Here is a 24,790-nt window from a genome sequence, read left to right as displayed (position 1 = left end):
TTTTCTCAAGGATCAACCCTGACTAAAGAAAAATTTTATTTCTTGTTTAATCTTACACTTCTTATATTCATTGCATGAATACTCTTGATTCAACCTATACTTCTTAAAATACCCTGCCTATGCAGAGAGGAACTTCTAAGTAGAATGAACACAAGGCGCTCTTTACTATGTTAAGTATTTTTTAATGAATCCTTAAAAGGGTCATGGAAGAGAGTCATGTATTTTATGTTAAATCTAGTTGCTATAGTTCCAAAAGCTCAATGACTCTTCATTTTACCACTAAGATTATTTCAAATACTGAATTAAATAACTAGTAGGTCTGTCTGCCTTGAGTGAAAGAAAGCAGAGGCTGACTCTTAACACCAAGAGATGCTAGGTCTAAATTACAGATACCTTTATGCAAGGAAATATGATTTTAGGGAGAAAATTCATTCCTATGACAGAAAAAAATAAATTTAGGTAATTTATGAAAACATTATCAGTATTAACAGTAAAGTACGAATCTTCTATTGTCTTCCCCAGCTGTCAGTACTAGGGCTTGATTGAACTCAGTACTTTATATGCTAGGGGGTGCTATACTGCCAAGCCATGCCTCCAGCCATTTTTTTGTCAGTCTGTGCTTGAACTTGGGCCCGGGAACTGTCCCTGGCAGCTCAAGGATAGCACTCTACCACTTGAGCCATAGCACCACTGCCCTATCCCTGGAGCCACAACATCACTTCCAGTTTTCTGTTGGTTAATCGGAGATAAAAAGTCTCATGAACTTTTGTGCCCACACTGGCTTTGTACCGTAAACCTCAAGTCTCAGCCTCCTGAGTAGCAAGGATTACAGGAGTGAGCCACCAGTGCCCAGAAGTCTTGAGCCTTTTTATTGCCTTTGGTATTTTTTGAGATAGAGTCTTGCTCCATGCCTGTATGAACACACAAATCTCAATATTTTACATTTGCCACTCTAGCTGGGATATGTATATCATGCCCATTGTCTTCCTCTGACAAAGACTCATGGACTTTTCTGTTGGAGCTGGCCTGGAAAGCTCCATTTTCTCCATCTTAGGGTCTTGATAGCTAGGATGACAGATACATGCCACTAGTATTACCATATTTGATGGTAATATAGAAACTGAAACTAATGAAAAATATTAAGAGCTTGTTAGTATTATATTTAAAAAATCCAGGTTTGATTCAGGACCTAACAATAATTTAGCTCACCAGCTGATTTTCAACTACTTAGTAAATCTTCAATGAATGGATTTCTAAATATGAATTTACAGGATGATCAAAACTGCTGTACCAAAAGCAACCTAAGACACAGAAGTAGTATTCAGAAATAGTGGCTCAGCGTATCCTGTAAATCAGTGCATGAGAATTTGCTTGGACACAGGTTACTTACACATGAACATGTTCTTTAAGTAGAATCATATCTTAGCTCTGGCAAGGCAAGGCCTTAAACACAGCTCTAACATTTGTTAAGCAGAAATGATATCAATATTAATAATAGCCATGTCTTACAGTTAATTTACTGCTACTCACTATATAAAATGTTTACATGTATTTAAAAATCTTAAAAGGGGCCAGGAGTTTGGCCTAGAGGTAGAGTGCTTGCCTAGCATGAATGAAGACCCGGGTTCGATTCCTTGGTACCACATACATAGAAAAAAGCCGGAAATGGTGCTGAGACTCAAGTGGTAGAGCTCTAGCCTTGAGAAAGTCCAAGGACAGGGATCAGGCCCTAAGCTCAAGCCCAGGACTGGCAAAAAAATTTTTTTAAAAGAATCTCATGAGGTCTATGATTATCCTCATTTTAGAAATGAGGAAGGTAGTCATAAAGATGACTAATTTGTTCTGAGATCACATGGCTAGTATGTAGTAAAGACATCTTTTGAACCTTGAGAGTTAAACTTTGTAACCTTCTATTTAACCTCTAGAAACTTATATTTAAGTTTTTCTTTAAAACCTAATGATATACCTTCTTCAAAGCTGTTTTGCATAATAGTATTTATACCTCTTTCCTATCTTCACAAATATTTTTAAAGACAAAGGTATACAACAAGTAAATAGTAATTTGTTCAAAATTGCTGCCTTACCTAACATGGCATATAACATTCTTTCCTGATATATCACTTTTCAAATTCTTAGCTTTGTGCTACTCAAAGTGAGACTGTCCAAAGATCCTTTCAGAAAGTAGATTCCAAACCACCTTTTGTCATTTAAAATAAAACTCCTTACCTCTTTTTCCTTTCTGTCTATAGCATCTCGTTCAGCTTGCAACTGCACTTCTAGAGACAATTCTGCTTTAGCTTCTACTGCTCCAAATTGTTTTCCATCTTCTACCTTTTAGCATATAAGAAATTTCTCAAAATTTTAGCCATTACATTTTGAATACTCACTTTGTGCATGTGCACAATAGTTTCAAAAGAAGTGGCAATTCTATTGCTCTGGTGAGGAGAAAATCAACATTGACGAGCAGTAAAAAGATGTAGATATTCAGGGCTAAATGCATTGTCCTGCATAAATTCCAGTATTAACTTCTGACAGGTAAAATTCACTACTCAGATAAACTGAAGACTTAGCTCCCATTTGTGCCACTCTGTCAAGCTTCCTCAATCTGGGCTTCCTTATTTACTCATGTTTGCTTTCTGTAGGACAGTAGGACAGATTTCACTACTTCTTATGCTGGAATAAAGCATCATCCTAAGCTGGTGTTCATCCTGAGGGACGGTTATGAGGCTTGAACTCTGGGCCTGGATGGGTCCTTGAGCTCTTCAGCTCAAGGCCACCACCCTATCCCTGAGCCATAGCCCCACTTTCCATTTTCTAGTGATTAACTGGAGATAAAGAGTCTCGTGGACTTTAGTGCCCTGGCTGGCTTTGGGCCAGGATCCTCAGATCTCAGCCTCCTGAGGAGCTAAGATTACAGGCGTGAGCAACCACACCCAGCTTGGTGTTCATTTAGCTTGATTGCTAAAAAGATAATTAACTCTTCTAGTATAAATAATCTTCCTTCATAAGGATTAAGGTATGTAAGTTACATTTAAAAGTAAAAATAAACAAAAACGGTTAAAAAAGTCGAGATATAAAGATACATTATCTGTATAACATAATTTTGTTAATACTTTTTCTATTACTAGACATAATGTCTAACCAAGAATGATCTTCATTAAGACAGTTGATTAAGTTAACTCAAATATGCTGTCCTACCTTTTGAAAAGTTTCTGTGCTAAGTAAAGCTTGCTCCAGTTCTCTTACTCTGTACTCTAATTTCTCAATTTCTTCATTCCGTTCTTGCACATCTCTCTGTAGCTGTTCCTTAGACAACAAAAGCTCGCTGCACTTGTCTGTTTTCTCTTTCAGATGATTTGTTAACTGTTCAACCTGAAAATATAATAAGCCACATTATAAAAATTAGGAAGCTTATAACTGTAAACTATATTCTATCTTTAAAAAGTAATGTTTTCTTCACAGTTCAGAATGTATGTCAGGATTATGTCAGATTAGAGTGCATCCCTTGCATGAAAGATTTTCTCCATTGTCAAGATTTTGGCTAAAGGTTTGTTACATGTAGCTTTATTTTGTTGAGGTAATTTTGTTTTATTCCTAGTTTATTCAGAGATTTTATTATGACAAGATGTTTAATTTTGTCAAAAGTATTTATTGAGATAATCAGGTGGTCACTGTCATTGATGTACTTACTACATTTACTGTTTTGTATATATTTAATTATCTTTGTATCCCTGGAATATACAAACTTATTGGTATATAATATTCTCATGTGTTATTCAAACTGGTTTATAAGAATTTTATGAAGCATTTTTACATCTACATCCGTGAGGAAATCTTTAAAAGCTATTCATTTGTGAAGAATTACCCTCCAGAATATATAGACCCCAAATAACCCTTAAATACTAAAATAACCATTAACCCAATTAAAAATTGGCAAATTAACTAGGCATTTCTAAAATGAAGTAAGATATTTGATAATGGCAATTCTAACTGGAATGAGGTGAAATCTCAAAGCTGTTTTGATATGCATTTCTTTTATGGTCAGAGATGTCAAGCATTTCTTCATGTGTCTATAGGCCATTCTTATTTCTTCTTCAGAAAAGTCTCTCTTAGTAAGTCTTCAGCCCACCTTTTAATGGGATGGGCTTTGAGGATTTGCTTTTGAGAAATTCAATTTTTTTATTGTATTTCATTGTCAGGGTGATGTACAGAGGGGGTTACAGTTACATTCATCAGGTAATGGATGCATTACTTCTTGAACATTGATCCTCCTCCCATGTTTTTTCCTCCCTTTCTTTCCCCAGCCCCTCTCAATAATCTTATTTTCCCCTTTTCCTTCCCTATTTCAAATAATCAAATAAATGGATATATAATATACTAGGTAACAAAGTCAGATACACTAATCATATGAGATTAACCATAAAGGGAAAAAAGAGAAAAAAAATTGCACATAGTACAATACAAACAACAATAAAAAATAAACCTCTTGTATCCATATCCTGCAGTTCATTTCGCTTAGTCTTATCCTATATGGACATATGTACATAGGTTTTGAGCGAGTGTGATCCTCTGCTACGAGAAACTTAGATGTGTATTAATGATTACAAATGAGGGAAACCATTGAGCCTATGTTCCTTTGGGTCTGGCTTGCTTCACTTAGCATGTTTTTTTTCTAACTCTTTCCATTTCTTTATGACTGGGATGATGTCATTCTTTCTGATGGAAGCACAGAATTCCATTGTGTATAAGTACTTTTTTTGAGTTGTAGGTATATTTTAGATATGAGGCCCTTCCTTGCCTATTGTATGGCTAGTGAAGATCTTCTCCTACTCTGTGAGCTATTTAACTTGCTAGCTATATCCTTTGCCATACAGAAGCGCTGCAGTTTAATGCAGTCCCATTTGTCCAAAATTTCTTAAGTTGTGCTTCTGTGCCTTTATTAAGAGTTTTGACCTGTGCCAAGGAGTCAGCGTGTATCTCCAATTCCTTCAGGGCATTCAGTTATCAGGGCATCTGCTTTTACCTCAAGGTCTTTGATCCACTTGGAATTAATTCTGATGCAGGGTGACATATAAGGATCGAGATTTTTCCATAGGTACTTAACCAATTCTGCCAGCACCATTTGTTGAAGATGCTATCTTTCTTCCATCCTATTTTTTAGGTGGCCATAGGTCTGTGGGTTGCTTTCATTCTACTGGTCTTCAGGCTGGTTCTTGTGTCAGTACCAAGCTGTTTTTATTACTATAGCTCTGTAGTAGAGTCTGAGGTTTGGTATTGATATTCCTCGAGTGCTGTTGTTTCTGCTAAGGATTGTTTTTGTTATACAGGGTCTTTTATTATTCCATATGAATTTTGTGGTCAGAAGGGAATGCGACTACACTGCTGGAGGAAGTGTAAACTCATCCAGCCACTCTGGAAAGCAGTATGGTAATTCCTCAAAACACTAACCAGAGCTCCCCTATGACCCAGCAATCCTACTCCTTGGCATTTACCCAAATGTCCAGAAACAAGGGCATACCAAAGCTACTAGCACAACAATGTTCACTGCAGTATTATTTACCATAGCTAAGATATGGAACCAACCCAGATACCCCTCAGTAGATGATAGGATCAAGAAGATGTGGTCCTTATACACAGTGGAATTCTATGCTGCCATCAGAAAGAATGACATCACCCCAGTTGTAAAGAAATGGAAAGACTTGGAAAAAAATATATTAAGTGAAGCAAGCCAGACCCAAAGGAACATAGGCTCCATGGTTTCCCTCATTTGTAATCATTAGTACACATCTAAGGTTCTCCTAGCATAGGATCACAATAGCTCAAAAGCTATGTACATAAGGTCATATAGGATGAAACTAAACAAAATGAACTCTAGGTTATGGATACAAGAGGTTTATTTTTGTGATTGTTGTTTGTAATGTACTATGTGCAGTTATTTCTTTTCTCTTTTTTCCCCTTATGGTTAATCTCATATGGTTAGTGTATCTGACTTTGTTATCTGATGTACTGTATATCCCTTTATTTGTTTATTTGAAATAAGGAAGGGAAGAGAGGAAACAAGATGACTGAGAGGGGTCTGGGGAAAGGAAAGGGGGACAAAAACATGGGAAGAGGTAACAGGTGCATGGCCTAGTGGTAGAGTGCTTGCCTAGCATGCACAAAGCCCTAGGTTCGATTCCTTGGTACCACACACACCAAAAAAGCCTGAAGTGGTGCTGTGGCAAAAGTGGTAGAGCAGTAGTCTTGAGAAAACCCAAGGACAGTGTCTGGGCCCTGAGTTCAAGCCCCAGGACTGGCCAAAAAAACACCAAAACAAACCAAAAAACAACAAAAACATGGGAAGGGGCATTAATGTTGAAGAAGTAATGTACCCACTATCTGATGAATATAACTGTAAACCTTGTATATATTACTCTGACAATAAAATACAATAGAAATAAATAAAATGAAGAATGGCTAATAACTATATAGGCGAATATTCAACAACCTTAGTCATAAGGAAAATGTAAACCAAAACTACACTAAAACCCCCATCATTCCAGTTAGAATGACAATCCTCATAAACAAAATGAAAATGGCAGCAAAGATGAGGGCAAAAAGAACCCCAATACATTCTTCATGGGAATGTAAACTAGTGTAACCAAGTATCAAAAATCTAAAAATAGATCTCATGAATTTACAATCCACTCTTGGGAGTTACAAATATAGACACACAGACATATGTGTATAGACATATATTAGTGTAACAAACATGCAACAGTGATAACTCCATACCCACTCATACTTACATATGTCTGAATTTCAGGTTTTATATACACATATGAGAGAAAATATGTACCTTTATTGTTCTGAATCTAGCTTACTCTGCTTCATATAATGGGTTTTCAAGTCCACCCATTTCCCTGCAAATGACATTTTATTCCTCTTTTTTTGATCAATATTAAATTGTACATACACACACTTTCTTAACATATTCATCAGTGCACATCACTAGGGCTGTTTCCATATCTTGGCTATTGTTAACATGGCAAGGAACATGGGAGTGCAAGTGTCTACATTAGCTCCGTCCTTATACTCCTTTGGATAAATGCTCAAGAGTAGGTACCATTGAGTTGCAAGTTATTCTTAGTTTTTTTTGTAGTATCTCTATGCCTATGTCCATAGTGATTGTAGCAATTTGCATTCTCACTATCAATGTATTAGGACTCCCTTTTCCCTAACACTTGTTGTTTGTGTTCTTCATTCTGATTTTTAGTTGTGGCCATTCTGATTTGGAGTAAGATGGGATCTCAATGTTGTTTTGATTTGCACTTCCTTTATGGGCAGGGATGTTCAGTATTTCTTTATGTATTTACTTGCAATTTCACTTCTTTCCAAAAGGTGCTTGTTATCAATTTAATTGGGTTATTGGTTCATTGGCATTTTGTTAAGTTCCTTCTGGTGTTTCTTTTTTTTTTCCTTTTATTGCTCTCAGACTAGGATTCAGTAGCTCAGGCCTTCATTCATGGGCTAGCACTCTACCAATTAAGCCATGCCTCCAACCTGTTCAACTCCTTCTATATTCTAGCTATTAGACCCTTTTCAGAGAGATAGCTGGCAAAGATTTTTTCTCATTCCAGAGGCTGTCTTTTCTGCAGCGAGTGCATGCCTTGCTATGCAGAAGCTTTTGAGTTTGGTTAAGTACCATTTGTAAAACTTGTCTTTTTTTTTTTATTGTCATTAGTAAAAGGGTTACATGATATTTGCCAGATAGAAGGTGCATTAATTCACATACATTGATACCCTTTCACATGTCTTGGTACCCATTTCCCTCCCCCCCCACACCCCCCACCCATCTTGGTTTTCCCCCCTTCCCTATCAAATTTCAAATATCCAAATACAAATAAATTCAATATATCAGATAACAAAGTGAGATACTATAACAGTATGAGATAACTAAGGGACAGCAAAGGAGATGAGAGACAACATAGTAACATTAAGGACAACAATCATTCATTATATGGCTTTTGTTTCAATATCCTGGAGGTCCTTTCAATTAGCTTCACATTATCTGGCCTTATGTATCAAGATTTTGCTCTATTGCAGATCTCTGCAAGTAGAGCCCAAGGTTTCTACTGATTATGACAAATGAGGGAAACCATTGAGCCTAAGTTCCTTTGAGTCTGGCTTACTTCACTTAATATGATTTTTTCTAAGTCTTTCCATTTCCTAACAAATGAGGCGATGTCATTCTTTCTGACAGCAGCATAGAATTCCATTGTGTACAAATACCACAACTTGTTGATCCACTCATCAACTGAGGGACATCTAGGTTGGTTCCATATCTTTGCTATGGTGAATAGTGCTGCAATAAACATTGTTGTGCAAGTGGATTTAGTATGTCCTTGTTTCTGATGGTTGGGTAAATGCCAAGTAGTGGAATTGCTGGGTCATAGTCTGTCTTAAGATTAAGACTGCCTCTAGATAGGAAAAAGGGTAAACTGTAATTTGATTACCTAACAGCACAACCACACCAAGACCTAATGACACTGTAAAGATGAAAAATATTACTTACTGATTTATTGTTTTTTTTTTCCCAGTCCTGGGCTCGAACTCAGGGCCTGAGCACTGTCCTTGGACTTTCTTAAGGCTAGAGCTCTACCACTTGAGCCTCAGCACCTCTTCTGGATTTTTTTCTATGTATATGGTACTGAGGAGTCAAACCTGAGTCTTTGTGCATGCTAGGCAAGCACACTACCACTAGGCCAAACTCCTGGCCCCTTACTGATTTATTCTTACATAAGGCAAGAAGATCTTAGTAAGCCAAACCCAAAGAAACATAGGCTCCATGGTTTCCCGCATTTGTAACAATTAATGTATGTTTAGGATACTTCTAACAGAGGATCATAATAGTTCAAAACCTATGTACACATGTCCATATAGGGTGAGGCTAAGTGAAATGAACTCCAGAATATAGAAACAAGAAGTTTATCTTTGTGATTGTTGTTCTTAATATACTATGTGAAGTTATGTCTTTTTTCTTCTTTGCCCCTTAAGGTTTATCTCATATTGTTACTATCTGATTTTATTACTTGATATATTGTATATCCCTTTATTTGAGTATTTGAAAATGGGAAGGTAAGGAGAAAAGAAGATGAGTGGGAGGGAGTAGAAGGAAGGAAAGTGGGAAAAAAACATGGGAAGGGGTAACAATGTTCAAAAAGTAATGTACCAGGCTGGGATTTTGGCCTACTGTTAAAGTACTTGCCTCGCATACACAAAGACCGGGGTTTGATTCTTCAGTACCATATATGTAGAAAAGCTGAAAGTGGTGCTGTGGCTCAAGTGGTAAAACACTAATCTTGAAGAAAGCCCAAGGACAGTGCCCAGGCCCTGAGTTCAAGCCCCAGGACTGGCAAGAAAAAAAAAAGTAATGTACCCACTAGTGATGAATGTAACTGAAACCCCTTTGTACATCACCCCAATTATAAAATAAAATGAAATAAAAAAACACTTTTTAATGGATATTTTGCTATAGTTATTTGGAAAAACTAACAAGTAAAAGTTACTAAAAATAATATATGATGGTAAGAAACATAGGAATACTATATTGCTAGTGAACTACTGAGGAAATTACCCAAAGTGACAACTATGTCTCAAAACATTAAAAATGTAAGCTTAATGATAGTTATAAATTAAAGGATGATGGTAGTAAAGCTACTGAGAAGAAATGATAAGTTGTCTAGGATTTGGAGTAAAGTCAAGAGAAAAGAAAAAAGCAGGTAGAATAAAACAGTACAATATATAATTAATAGATTCTTCTGATCTTGAGAAAATCAGAAGCTCTGAATCAGATCTGGCTGAATAAGGAGAGAAGAAATGCATTACAACAATTCCAGAGGAAAACTAAGTATAAACAGCTTTTCTACTTGCCTATGTTTCTAAATTCTAGAGTTTTTAAATAATCCTTTGATTTTCAACAAAAGACTGTTTTTCAAAAAAGGTTAAGATGCTTTTGTGAAGAATAAAAGGCAATGATTACAAACTGTGGGACTGATAATTTTTCTTCTTTTCTAGATGTAACATTTTGTTACAGTGACTTTATAGTTTTTTTTTTTTTTAGTTCTTGGAAATTTATTTTAGGGCAATAAAGTCCAATAAAATTTATAGAACAAAAAACAAATTTTAATTTAATTTATTCATGGTCACATATGTAGGAAACATGAGCACCATGATCCAAAATAGGTGTGCCTTGCCTCAAGTACAATTTCTATATCACCATGACAAACTTGGTGGCTTTTTTGTTGGTGACTGGAGTTTGAATTTAGGACCTTGAACTTGCTAGGTAGCCAGGAGTATAGGCCTGTGCTACCATCCTCATTCATGGAGTATGCATTCATCAAATATAGAATTGTGACATTTCTGCATGGGAAACTGGCAGTGAGTGTAAAACAGAAGTAAAGTGACTGAACGTGAGTCTATCACAACCATCGAGGCAAGCACTGACGACAACTAACATGTAAGAAATGAGTCAAGGTGGAAGGAACAGAAGACAGCACAAAGCTAATTCAAGGAAGCAAGATTGAAAAAACGAGATCAAAGAATTCTAGGATGAAGAAATAACAAAGGTGTAGAGGTTAAAGAATTTATTTGAATGAAGAAAGGACGTATTTTAACAATACCTTTTCTTAGTACATGCTAATCAATAATTATGAGTTCTCTTTTGGACAAGTTAATTGAGACATTTCAGGAGAGAGTTGGCAGCTGACTATTAAAGTATGGAGCTGTCAGCAATAAAAGTATAAATGTGGATTATACATGGATGCATGCAAAGAGAATATAAACATACCAGGAAAAAGGGGGACTCAAACTAAGTTATAGGGTGTCCCATCATTAATTTTGGTTATACAGGGAAGAAAAGTCAGTGGAGAAGGTATATCACAGCAAGAAAAGGGAAGTGTTTTCAGAAGACTACGACTGGCAGAGCAGTGTGAAGACAGAGAGGTGATTATGGGCTCTGGATACCTTTACAGTACAGTATGAATAGAGAAAGAAGAGATGGAAATTTCTCTGGAGTTGATAGATACAAAATAAGAAAAAGGGTAGTAATGACAATATAGGCAACTATTCTTAGTGGAGAAATGAAGTTTTACTTAATTGGGTGATATTAGATTCAGATAGGAATGATTCCAAATTCAACATAATTGTGTGTGTATGTGTGTGTATATATGTGCTGCTAGGGACTGAACTCAAAAATCCCATACATGCATTACTAACTGAGCTATATCAGCTCACGAAAATTTCTATGGTTAATGAATGTCTATCTTTAAGTAATAGTAAGAAAGAACTCACTTAAGTTTCATGATTATAAATCTTATTTTATACTCAAGATAAATAAGTATATACAATGAATCATTATTAGTAATAGTTCTTACCTCTCTAGTTTGATGTTCACTGACAGGCTGGAATCGAGGTATAACTTTAAGTTGCTGTTCTAGCTTCTGTATTTCCTGTTGAAATACATCTCTTTCATGCTCTCTATCAACGGCTTGTTCCTGAAGATTAATAATAATAGTAGTAACTGAAGAGACAGTAAATATTAAACCTAGTTTTTCTTTATAATTTTTTGGTATGGTCATAGCCTACTTTGGTTCTTTTTTGTGGTAGAAATACAGAGCACCTTTTTTTTATACTAGTTGCTTGTGAAATAGGATTGTGATTTTTGTCTCAAACTATATCTGGAGTGTAGTCATCCTACTTTACATTCCTGCCTAAGCTGGGATGATGGGACATATCCATATGTTTAGGTTCTTCCACTAACATGGGAATCTTCCTCTTCCCTCACCCCTCCACTCCACATGCCCTATCCTGGGGCTTGAACTCTGGGCTTGGACACTGTTCCTGAGCTCTTCAGCTCAAGGCTACTGCCCTACCCTTGAGCCACAGTGCCACTTCCCATTTTCTAGTGGTTAATTGGAAGTACGAGTCTCATGGACCTTAGATCCTCAGATCTCAGCCTCCTGAGTGGCTAGGATTAGAGGCATGAGCCACGGCACCTGGGCTAAAATGGAAATCTTATGAGCACTCCTCCTCAGTCTTCCACATCCTGGCTGACCTGGGACAACAGACATACCATGCCTAGTAATTAGCTGAGAGGAAGGTCTCATAACCTGTTATGCACAGGGTGGCCCTTGAACCATATTTCTCCCAATCTTAGACTCTTGGGTAGCTAGAATTATAGGCATAAGCTACTATACCCAGCTCCAAACTCTTGAGTAAAATATTTAAAATGCCTTTGTTTTTGGTGGTACTGGGGTTTGTGTTTGGAGTGCTAGCAAGGCAAGCACTTGAGCCATACTTAAAGTCTCTAAAGAACAGTCTTTCTTTCCTTCTTTCTTCTCTTTTTCTTTCTTTTCATTTTCTTAGCTTATATTGGTGTTTGAACTCAAGAGACTCTCACTTGTGCTTGACCTTTTTGTTCTACCACTTGAGCTTTACCCCCACCTCCGGCTTTTGGCTGGAAACAAGTGTTTCCTGGATTTGTCTCCCCAGGCTCATTTTCAACTGCAATCCTCAAATCTTAGCCTTTTGAGTAGCTAGGATTATAAGCATAAAATTAAATGAAGAATGAGATAAAGTAATTCTTAAAATGAACACACCTTTTTGTAACATTCCACTGTTAGTCATTACAAATAACTAAACAAATTGGCAGATCAATTTCTTTAATGCTAATCGGTTTTATACCTAAAATAGTAAAATGTGCAAAACTATTAGTCCACTATGTGAAGAAAACATCACCTTATAAAACCCTAAAGAATATTCATCTTTTTGGGGCACTGCTAAAGCAACATGGTAAGAGCTCTAGTCCTTTTGAAGGGAAGCAGTGGTAGCCAATGAACTGTTGGAATTCTTCCTTGAGTTTGCTTTTTGTGAAATGAAATACTGGTATAAGGTTAATTCTGAAGTTAGAAAAGCTAACTGGTTAATCTTATAAACAAGTTAGATGTACTACTTTTTAAATTTTTGTGTTCTCTCCCTCCCTTCTTTCTTTTCTTTCTGGGCTACAGATTAAATCCAGGGGCTAATAAATACTAAGCATGAGCTTTACCACTGGACTATCACTCCAGTCCTAGCTCTAGTTCTATCAGTAGTTCATTACATTTGTACATATGTATGCTTGTATGCATTTATTTACAGAAAGGGACCTTTCTAACTCAAGCTGGCATGAAATTCATGATCCTTCTGCTTTAACCTCCTGATGACTAGGATTACAACTGTGAACTATGATACCCATATTTTGTACTACTTTTAATTCTAATTACCACACACTAAAAGTCTTGAAATTTCTGCTAGCTCAGACAACTCAGAAGGCTGAGATCTGGAGAAGTGCTTGGGCAGAAAATCGAGAGATTCCATCTTCAATCAACCAGCAAATGCTAGACTAGAGCCCTGGCTCAAAGGGTAGGGTGCTAACCATGAGCAAGAAAACAGAATGAAAGTGAGAAGGCTGAGTTCAAGCCCATCCCCCTCAAATTGGTGAAATTTTAATAATAATATTTTTGATCAATTGGTAGAATATATGTATAAGTGAAAATACTAATTTAAGAGTCTTCAGAATGCAAATATAGTCTAAAGTAGTATCCAGTAGTACTGCATTAAAAAAATTAATACTGTAATTGTTAATACTTACATCTAAAAATTTCCTCATTTTTTCTAATTGCTTCTCCAATGCTTGACTTTGTTGTCTTAAGTCCATTAGTTCAGCATTTTTTTCTTGCTCCAGCTCTATAAACCTACTGACTTGTTCCTCAACATCTATTTCTAGAGCTTTCACTTGTTTTTGAAGGTCATCACGTACTTTTTCAGCTTGACATTGTACTTCTAGCTTTTCCTTCATTAGTTTTTCTGTCTCCTGTAGTAATTCTGTTTAAAATGTGAACATATATTTATTTAAGTTATAATTGTTATGATAGTGAAATCATCCATGGCTAGGTTTAAATTTTACTTACATAAAGTTGAGAACTTCATATATATATATAAAATTTATAAAACTATCATTTTTTACTCCTATATAAACAAGTTAGTAATGTTATATAATAATAACCAAAAGAAATCTATCTGATCACAAAAAGTACCTTTTTTGTTAATACAACATAGCAAATAACAAAGTAATCCATTTCCACTACTAGGAAAAGAACAAAGCTCTAATTAAATTCAAACAGAAAAAAACTCACCTTTTTTATTGCAGGAAAACTCATTCATTCCAAACCCCCCAAATTCACTTGTATATGCATATATAATATACACAAAGATCAAATTCTGTAAGTCTTTAACCAAGGCAAGTAAGAGTTACAGAAAAAAAGACTTTATAATCAGAATTTCTTGTTAGTCTTCCTTCTTATCAGATTCATACTCCTGAGTTGCTTTTGCATGGTCACATGAGTGAAGTAGACTATGAGTTCAAACCCTAGCTCTGTCATTTGTTCCTGTGTGACATTCAACATGAAGGTCTTCAGTTTCCTCATATGTAAAATAGGGATACCACCACTAACTATCTTTCAAGATTCTAAAATTAACTGAGGTAAAGACTGTAAAGATCAATGACTGGAGTATGGCAAATACTATAGAAGTTCAGCTATTATTAATAAATGATAAAGAGTAAAACTATCAACTCACTACTGGAAAAAATGGAAAGGACATATAGTTATAGTCTGTTTGTTTGTTTGTTTTTTTGTGGGTCATGGAGCTTGAACTTGGCCTGGGTGCTGTCTCTGAGCTCTTTAGTTCAAGGCTACCGCCCTACCCTTGAGCCAAGTCCCACTTCCCATTTTCTAGAAGCTAACTGGAGATAAAAGTCTCATGTCCTTTTGTGCCAGGGCTGGCTTTGAACCTTGATCCTTAGATCTCAGCCTCTTGAATATCTGGGATTCTACAGGCATGTGCACTGCACCTAACTATATTTATAGTTTTTATACGTACGTGCCAGTACTATACTCAGGACTGGGAATCTACAGAAAATATCTTTCCTTTTAAAGCAATCCTGGTATTAAATATTAATATAACAGTAAATAAATGAGGATGTATCCTTTACTAAATTTCATTGATCCTTTTGCTACCATCATCTTATAAACCTCCTAATTTTGAAGGAACACTCTGAAGCATCAGACTGAAGAGATTAATATACTGGCAAGACAAATTGTTTTTCGGTTCTTTTGCTAAAAAACACTTTTTTTGGAAAAAATAGAAGTATTTTTAAGCTCTGTGAGAAAATAGGTATAATAAGATGATGGTTATTATGAATTTCATTTGTTAATGTCAAGAAAAGTATGCAATCTTACTGTAAACTAAGTTGTGTTGTTAAAGAGAAAACTGTAAGCATGAAACAGCAACAAAACTGAAAAATTAGGAACATGTTAGTTGGTTGAAAAACCAAGGGCCATCAAATTTTGAGTTAAGTCTACCATCAAAAAGAAGTCCATGCAATTGTATACACATACACACACACACACACACACCTGTTCCAGGTGCTGCATCAACTGCAGCATCTGTCGGTCCTATGAGAATTGAAACAAAACAAAACAAACACAACAAAATAGAATTATACCTTCTATTTTCTAAAATAAGATAATGCATACACACTTTGAAAAAAGTTTAAGATGCCAATTATTACTGGTAATATTTTGAGAAGGTCCATTAGTTCTTGAATATTTTCTGTGTGACATATTCTTTCCCACATTAAAAATTCCAGCCCTAAATGTTTTAAAATAATTTAAACATCAGAAAAACTTCACTACATGATAAAAATAATGTATGCTGTATTTCTAAATTGACAAATGAAACTAAAAAAAGTATACATTTATAATTTCAACTATTTCTAAATTGACAAATGAAACTAGAGAAAGTATATATTTATAACTGCAACTATGTGTTAAATATTAAGGTCATGAAAATAGAATTTAAAGTTCTGTTTCAAAGACTGAAATTTGCCACTAAACAAGCTTTAAGATGTTACCTTATTTTTCATTTAAGAAAAACTAAAATTACTACAAATTTAAATATTTAAATACTGAACCTATTTGTGTATGTAGGTAATGGGGCTTGAACTCAGAACCTCATTTTCTCTCAGGTTTTTTTTTTTTTTCTTTTCTTTTCTCAAGACTGGCACTCTATCATTTGGGTGTAAGACAAAAGAGTCTCATGGACTTTTTTGCCCGGTGTGCCTTTGAACTGTGATCCATAGATCACAGTCTAATGAGTAGCTAACATTACATGTATGAGCTACCAGTTCCAGCTTGAACTCTTGCTATATTAAACTAGACATTGTTAGCTTATTTTAGCAGCAACTAACCTTTTTAACATGTTCTGTTTGCAAGCCCAAAACCCTACACCTACTGACTTCTGGTACAAGATGAGTTTGTTTTTTTTTTTAAAGAATTTTTTTAGCTATTGAATCCAACGATCTAGTTTTTGCTGCTCTTCTGTTAGAACAAGAAAGCTAACACAATTTACAAAAATTCAACAAGATGTGGTATTTATACGCAATGGAATTCTATGCTGCCATCAGAATGAATGACTTCGCCTCATTTGTAAGGAAATGGCAAGACCTGAAAAAAAATCATATTATGTGAAGTAAGCCAGACCCAAAGGAACATGGGATCAATGGTTTCCCTCATTGGTCATAATTAGTATAAACCTTGGACTCTCCTAGCAGAGGTTTACAATAGGGTAAAACCTAGATAAATAAGGCCATATGGGATGAGGCTAAATGAAAGGATCTCCAGGATATATAGAAACAAGATCCATATAATATGTGATTGCTGTTCTTAACATACTATGTTATTTCTCATTTCTTTTGTTGTCCCTTGGTTATCTATTGTTACAGTATCTTACCTTATTATCTGATATATTGCATATATGTTTGTTTATTTGAAATAGGATAGGGAAGGGGGGAAAACAAGATGAGAGGAGGGAAATGGAGACAAAAACATGAGAAAGAACTTTTTTTTTTTTTTTGCCTGTCCTCAGGGCGTATGCACTGTCCTTAGGCTTTCTTAGTGCTAGAGCTTTACCATGTGAGCCATAGCACCACTTCTGACTTTTTCTGTGTATGTGGTACTGAGGAATTAAACCCAGGTCTTTGTGCATGCACTTTACCATTAGGCTAAACTCCCAGCCCCTCTTGTTATTTTTATTGTTATTTATATCTGTCAAAGGTTAAAGTACAAAAAAAATCCAATTCCATAGGCAGTGATACTCACTAAACACTATGTTGAAAATGCACTGTAGAACTTGTGGGGGAAGGGAAATTGGGAGGGAAAAAATTGAGAGAAATTGAGAGGAGATGACACTGGTTCAAAAAGGAATGAACTCATTACCCAACCTATGCTACTGTAATCCATCTGTATATCACATTTACAATAAAATGAATGTAAAAAAACCAATTCCATATGAATCAGATATCTGCCTACAAAATACGGTATCTTATAATTTTTCAAGTTCTTATATAAAATATATGAATAATGGCACTGAAAGGCACAAAAGGGTTATCTTGACTGATTAACAAACATAAATAAAAAGAAAACTATCAAACAGTCTGAAAATGTACATGATGTCTGAAAATACATACGCTGTTCAACTGGGCCTGCATCTGCTTTCATAGCCTCCTTCTGTCTAGACAGTAACTCTCTTTCTTCTTGAATGTGCTGCTGATCTATTTCCAATTCTTGCAATCTATTACTTGCACATAGCAATTCCTGCTCAAGGCGATCTATTACATCAGCTTTTTCCTGAATTTGCCTTTCAAAAAAAGTTTTTTCATCTGCATATCCATCAATGACACCTGTAAGATAGAATCAACAGGGAATTTGCTGACAGTACTAATATTTATCCTTTATTTTTTTATTTTATTTTTATTTTTATTTTTTTTAATACTTATCCTTTAGTATGGTATGTTCAACATTGCTGTTTGCTTGTTAACTCTGTACACAAAAATGAAAAATTTCTAAACTTTCCAGTACTTTGCTATACTAAAGTATCCTATTTTGTATGTGTGACTCATTTTATTTAAAAGACGATAAGCTTGTAGAAAACTTAATAAAAAGGTGTTTGTGACCAGAATCACATTGCAAACATATGAGAAGAGATACTTTAAATACTACTAGAAGTTTAATACCCACAACAGCATCAGAGGCTTCAGAAGCTTACAGACTGCATTCACCATTCAGTACACCTTAAAACACAATGGTATCTTTTAGATTCAGTCTCCTCTTCCTTAAATTCTAAGAATTGTCTCAGGCTGGTGGAATTATAGTAAGAACTCACCATCATCTATTTTTGGATTGCCTACCATTTTCAGTATTTTCTATGATTCCATAAATTATAATTAAATATATTTTCTTAGTTATAAATTCAAATGCTGCATAAAGAACTCTAAAGACAAATGATGATGACTTTTCAATGACTGTAAATCAGAGTAGATTAACAGTTTTCCAAACCTGGCTGTACAACAAAATCTCTATTTTAATAATGGAATTTCTTTACTCCAAATAGCCAATGGTAAGGTGCTTACCCTCGGCCCTACTGAGCTCCACAGCCAGCTGTTCTCTAGCCCTGGACTCCTCATGAAGGCGCTCTCGAAGTTCTTCTTGGCACTTAAGAGATTCTGTTGCTTCCTGTTTTTGTCTAAATGACTCACGCATCAACTCTGTTTGTGTAACTTTTGCATGTTCAAGCTATTAAAGGATAGAAAGAATGCACAAAGGAAGATAAAGTGTTAGGAATACTGGTATTATGTTTTTTTTCTGTTGTTGTTGGTAGTAGTTATGAGGCTTGAACTCAGGGACTGGGTTCTCTCCTTGAGCACTCTACCACTTTGAGCCACAGTGCCACTTCTACTTTTCTGGTGATTAACTGGAGATTAGACTCTCATGGGTTTTCCTGCCTTGTCTGGCGATTCTTAGATGTCAACCTTCTTAGTAGCTAGGATTACAGGCATGAATCACCAGTGCCTGGTCCACGTTTTCATTATAGCTAAAAAATGATTTAAAAATATGCTATCAAGTTACAGTCACTTAAAATACTAATATGTATGCTAACATTAACAGGACGGATAAGTTATAGTAATCAAGTCAATTAGCTATTGGCACTTTCCAAAAAGAGACACAGTTTTACTGAGAAAAGAAGATGCTTAGTAGGGCCAGGTGTGGTGGAACACATTTGTGATCCCAGTTACTTAGAAGGCAGAGGTAGGAAGACAAGTTTTAGGCCAACCTGGGCAAAAGTTAGGGGGACCCTTTCTTTAAAATAACCCTTGTGTGGTGATTCACACATGTAATACCAGTCAGTTGGAGGGAGAGGCAGGAGGATCACAGCCTGACTGTGTGAAAGTATGATCCCATGTCTGATAAAACAAATGAAAAGACTAGAATGTGGCTCAAATGGTAGAGCATTTGCCTAACAAGCAAGGGGCCCTGAGTTCAATCTCAAAGGGGGAGAGAAATATGCTTCTTTTAGAAGTAAATCACTTTAAATCAATGGATACATATTCTATCATATCAATAGAAGTGAAAAGAAAAAATCTGATAACATAGGCTTTTATTATATTTGCTAAAGACTTTTACATATCTGGTCTATGACCAACTTTATTATTATTTTTAATTCAACATATACTGACTATGCTCCTACATTATATGCTGTATTTTATGGTAGACGAATGCTACAGGATGAGTTTAATGGCATTAAATAACAAACCACTATAAATACTTGATTTTCAAAATCTTAGAACACAAACATATTGAAAATACAACCTAGCTAAAATGCCATCATTGGCATCTACTGACAACATTCCTAAACATTTTCAAAAATGTCAGTACAGATTTGAGGTCACATATTCCACTCAGGAGGTAACTGGATCACTAGCTGCTGATTTGGTTCTATGAAATTACAAAAAAGCTCCATTGTCTTTACTGTGGTTATTCAGTTTTTAACTATTACTACCTTCTACTAAAAACTCTGTTGGGGGCCAGGGGTTTGGCCTAGTGGTACAGTGCTTGCCTAGAATGCACAAAGACCCGAGTTCGATTCCTCGGTACCACATATATAGAAAAAAAGGGGAAGTGGTGCTGAGGCTCAAGTGGTAGAGCTCTAGCCTTGAGAAAGTCCAAGGACAGTGCTCACGCCCTGAGCTCAAGCTCAGGACTGGCAAAAAAACCCCAAAAAACAACAACAAAAAAAACTGTTGGATATCTGGGATTTTAATGCATCTGAAAGATATATTAAAATATTTTATTACGTAATGGTTGCTAACTCATGCATCAGCAATGCATTATAAAATTAAGATATACTTAACATTTCATTCTAAAGTTAAAAAATGTTATTGTTAAGGTGTTAATAGACAAGTTACTCATTATTGTAAGTCAAGTAATGAGTATGTTTAATACTTCATTCTGTTTTTTATTTTGGTCATGGGGCTTGAACTCTGGGCCTGGGTGCTTTCCCTGAGTTCTTCAGCTCAAGGCTAGTGCTCTACGACTTGAGTAAAAGTGCCACTTCTGGTTGTCGGATGGTTAATTGGAGATAAGAATCTCATGGACTTTTGTGCACAGGTTGGCTTTGAACTGTGATCCTCAGATCTCTGCCTCTTGAGTAGCTAGGGTTACAAGTGTGAGCCACCAGTGCCTAGTTTTAATACTTAATTTTTTTATTTTTATTTTTCTTTATCTGTCAAGGGGCTTGAACTCTTGGGCTGGGCACTGCCCCAGAGTTCTTCAGCTCAGGGTTACAGTCCTATCCCTGAAGCCTCTGCCCAACTTCCCATTTTCTAGTGACTAATTGGAGATAAGAGTCTCACATTCTTTAGTACCTGGCTGGCTTTGAACAGTGATCCTCAGATCTCAGCCTCCTGAGCAGCTAGGATTACAGGCTTGAGCCACCTTGCCCAGCTAATATTTTATTCTTAAGGACACCTGCTCTTCACATCCAAAGTGTTATTTCCCAAAGCAAATTCATTGTAGCATTACCAAAGCTTTCTATAGTAATGTGAAATCATTTTCTAAAAAATATCCAGTATGCAATACTTTAATAGGATGTTTCAAATACCATTTATAACATATTTAAAAATGAGTATACATATAAGATTCATGGGAAATTGAGCATAAAATTTAAATTACAAGCTAAGCACTGGTGCCTCATGACTATAATCGTAGCTACTCAAGTAGCTACGATCTAAGGACTGCAATTTGAAGCCAGCTAGGCAGGTAAAACTGAGACTTTATCTCCACTTAACTACCAAAAAAGCCAGAAGTGGAGCTGAGGCTCCAATGATATGGTGCTAACCCTGAGCAGAGGGATAGTGCCCAGGCCCTGAGTTCAAGCCCCAAGAATGGTACATACATACAAAAAAGTTTAAATTACCTATGGAAAGCAGTACGGCATTTCCTCAAAAGACTAAATATAAGAGCTCCCCTATGACCCAGCAATTCCACTACTTGGCATTTACCCATTTGTCCAGAAACAAGGACATACTAAAGCCACTAGCACAATGATGTTCACTGCAGCACTATTTACCATAGCAAAGATATGGAACCAACCCAGATGCCCCTCAGTTGATGAGTGGATCAACAAGATGTGGTTTTTACACACAATGGAATTCTATGCTGCCATCAGAATGAATGACTTCGCCCCATTTGTAAGGAAATGGAAAGACTTGAAAAAAAATCATATTAAGTGAAGTAAGCCAGACCCAAAGAAACATGGGATCAATGGTTTCCCTCATTGGACTCTCCTAGCAGAGGTTTACAATAGGGTAAAACCTAGATAAATAAGGCCGTATGGGATGTGGCTAAATGAAAGAATCTCCAGGATATATAGAAACAAGATCCATATAATGTGTGATTGTTGTTCTTAACATACTATGTTATTTCTCATTTCTTTTGCTGTCCCTTGGTTATTCTCATATTGTTACAGTATCTTACCTTGTTATCTGGTATATTGTATATATTTTTATTTGTTTATTTGAAATAGGATAGGGAAGGGGGAAAATAAGATGAGGGGAGAGGGTGGGGGGAAAGAAATAGGGACAAAAACATGAGGAGTATCAATGTATGTGAAGTAATGCACATTTTATCTGGTGAATATAATGAAACCCTTCTATTAATTACAATAAAAAATTAAAAAAGTTTAAATTGCAAATCATTTCCTATAGTATATGTGAATATATACTGCTATCACAAAAAGATAAAACATTTTATAAAAATATTTTTACTCCCTCCCTCCTTCTTTCTTTCCCTCCTCCCTCCTTTATGTAGTGTTGGACTCTGAATTTAGGCCTCACACTTAGTAGGCAGACACTCAATCATGTGAGCCACTCTGTCATACCCTTTGTGAGTTGGTTATTTCAGAGATAAGGTCTTGATTTATAGGCCGTCTGGACTTTAATCCTCCTAAGATCCTTCCATGTGTTTCCCTAAGTAGGTGAGAGGACAGATGCACATCATCACTGCACTTTATAGCCATTGTGTTTCCCTAGTAGCTTAGGATGTAGGAGCACACCACCATATCAAACAGTTGAAACTAAGTTTCAGTAGCCAGGATTACAGTCTTGAATCACCAAGCTGGGGCTTAAATATTTTTTTCGTGTTCATTGACAAATTGTCCTTTTTCTTTAAGTTACAGGTTATCAATATACACGAACTTATAAATGAAATGAACATGACCAGAAAGCATGAACTAATTTACATGTAACTTAAAAATCTGAGTTTAGTCACAACCAATATTTTAAAAACATATCAATTATTTAAAATACTGATATGCACTTTTCCTTTATTATATTATATTATATAATAGTTACTTATTAACACAAAATCTCTAAGAGTTCAAAGCTATAACTAAAATAGGTAAATTTTCCTTTCATAATTTACTATAAATTTTTGTAACAAAATAAATACTTGCTTTAAAAAAAGTAAAGTAAATTTTGGCTTCTACATTCTGTTTACAAGATCTCAACTGGCTTCTCATTCAATTAGATAGCATAAAAACACAAGTAATAACATTGGTTTCACAAAGGAAACCAAAAATATTGCATCAATCAAATACAGTAAATCCAGCAAATAAACTTTTTGATGACAGATAGGACCTAAAGTTCTTTGAGATACTCCCTTCTAAGTCTTAAGCTCAATACTTCATACTTAAAAATCTCTCCCAGCCAGTTGGTGTACAATTTAGCCCTAGTATCTGAAATAGCTGGAAGTTTTTAGTTTCAAATACAGCTATTGATAAGTTTTAAGACAACTTTATTATAAATTTAAAGCATGGGTAAAGAAAGCATTAGGAGGTATTCCAGAGTTATCATAACTATTCTAAAAATCCATCTGACTTGCTAAATATTAACTAGAACGTATAAAGTCATGAAAGTAATAAAAAGTGCTGTGCAGCTTGTAGTGAATCATTTACAGCAGATTTAAGTATCAAATGAACCTGGAATACTGAATACGTAGAGATCATTATGCTAAACACACATGCTTAGCAATGCTTATAAAATACATTTCCCATTAAAAACAGAAAAATGTATTTCTCTACAGGATGAGTAGGCATATTAGAAACAGAAAAGTTAAGATCCTAAGTGTTCTAAGAAATTGAAAAATCTGAGCTTTCAGTGTCTAGAACTACAGCTAATATAACTATTTCCCAAATGGCAGACAATTCAGTTTGCTGCTTATGAATTACAATGCCTATCCTATCAAATATATTCATTCTATTTTTTACTTAGGATCAGCATTATACACATACAAAAGCAAGAATCTCAAGGACAAGCAAGATCTTTTAAAATAGCCTTCCTAGCATTGAAGAAATATAATATCTCATTCTGCTTTCTGGAATTAAAAACAGCCAAATGGGGGCTGTAAGACCAAAGTTAGTCCTTCAATGAATCTAGAAAATGAGCAGTACTACACCAAATAATAACAAACAAGATTTGATTGTACTTAATAAGGATATTAAAAATACTTACTGAATAAGGAGGGGTAGGCAATGAAATTTTAGAAATAAGCTTTAATATGTGCCCATTTCTTTTGTGAATAAAATGAAAAATGGAAGTATTAATAATTACTGAATTATTTTCATCCAAATGTTCACCCAGAGGAAAAGGATATGGTAAAGGTACTCGAGACTCAACCTCATAAATGTCTTCATCTTGTTCATCCAACCAAGAGCCACTGAGATTAATAGTTGCTAAATAGGTCCTGTAAGAATCCATTCTAGAAGATGAAGCTGCCACGATCTTCCATTTACTTTTTAAATTTTCTACCACGTTAAGTTGTTTTTAGTTTATCAAGACATTCCATACTATTGTAAAAATTTCATTTTAGCATTATCAAATAAACATACAATAAATGAGTGAAAAGTCCAGATAAAAATGTACAAACCAAAAAAAGTCAGTCAACCTCACCCCGCAAAACCCCAAGCTAAAACAATAAAAAAAAATAAAAGCAAGAAAACAATTAAAACAAAACTAACTAGAATAACGAAAGCCTTGACAAATGAAAATATAAATATCTAATGAGCTGGGCAATAAAACTGCTAGTAGTATCCAATATGTCTGGAAATAAGTAAGCCTTGCAAGTTTCCTGGCAGGGCAGGTCAGGTTTTAAATCTCCATAGCAGCAGTCTTGAAAAATGTAGTTCCAACTTTCCTTCAAAAGCTTTTCCTACCAGAGCTATTCAAACAGTTTCTTCCCAGAGCTAAAAGATTCTACTCAGTGTCCCAGGACGGAAAGGTCAGAACAGAGGGTGTGGTTTAATATCTTTACCTATATAG

The 24,790-nt window shown here is 35.4% G+C and overlaps 1 protein-coding gene across 1 annotated transcript in view; it reads right to left on the bottom strand.

Annotated features, from left to right (window-relative positions):
- The window catches only part of Akap9 (A-kinase anchoring protein 9), a 145,051-nt gene that overhangs the window by 39,334 nt on the left and 80,927 nt on the right, over window positions 1-24,790 (bottom strand). The window contains exons 24-29 of the mRNA XM_090333087.1: window positions 18,548-18,710; window positions 17,606-17,818; window positions 13,670-13,902; window positions 11,415-11,534; window positions 3,199-3,372; window positions 2,227-2,331 (exon numbers count right to left, since the gene is read on the bottom strand). Of these exons, the coding sequence (XP_090189213.1) occupies window positions 2,227-2,331; window positions 3,199-3,372; window positions 11,415-11,534; window positions 13,670-13,902; window positions 17,606-17,818; window positions 18,548-18,710 (1,008 nt within the window). The remainder of the gene's footprint in view (window positions 1-2,226; window positions 2,332-3,198; window positions 3,373-11,414; window positions 11,535-13,669; window positions 13,903-17,605; window positions 17,819-18,547; window positions 18,711-24,790) is intronic.

This window comes from Megascapheus bottae, chromosome 5, assembly GCF_031878675.1.
Source record: "Megascapheus bottae isolate mThoBot1 chromosome 5, mThoBot2.hap1, whole genome shotgun sequence".
Classification (NCBI taxonomy): Eukaryota; Metazoa; Chordata; class Mammalia; order Rodentia; family Geomyidae; genus Megascapheus; species Megascapheus bottae.
This window is presented reverse-complemented; position numbering and strand designations above follow the sequence as displayed.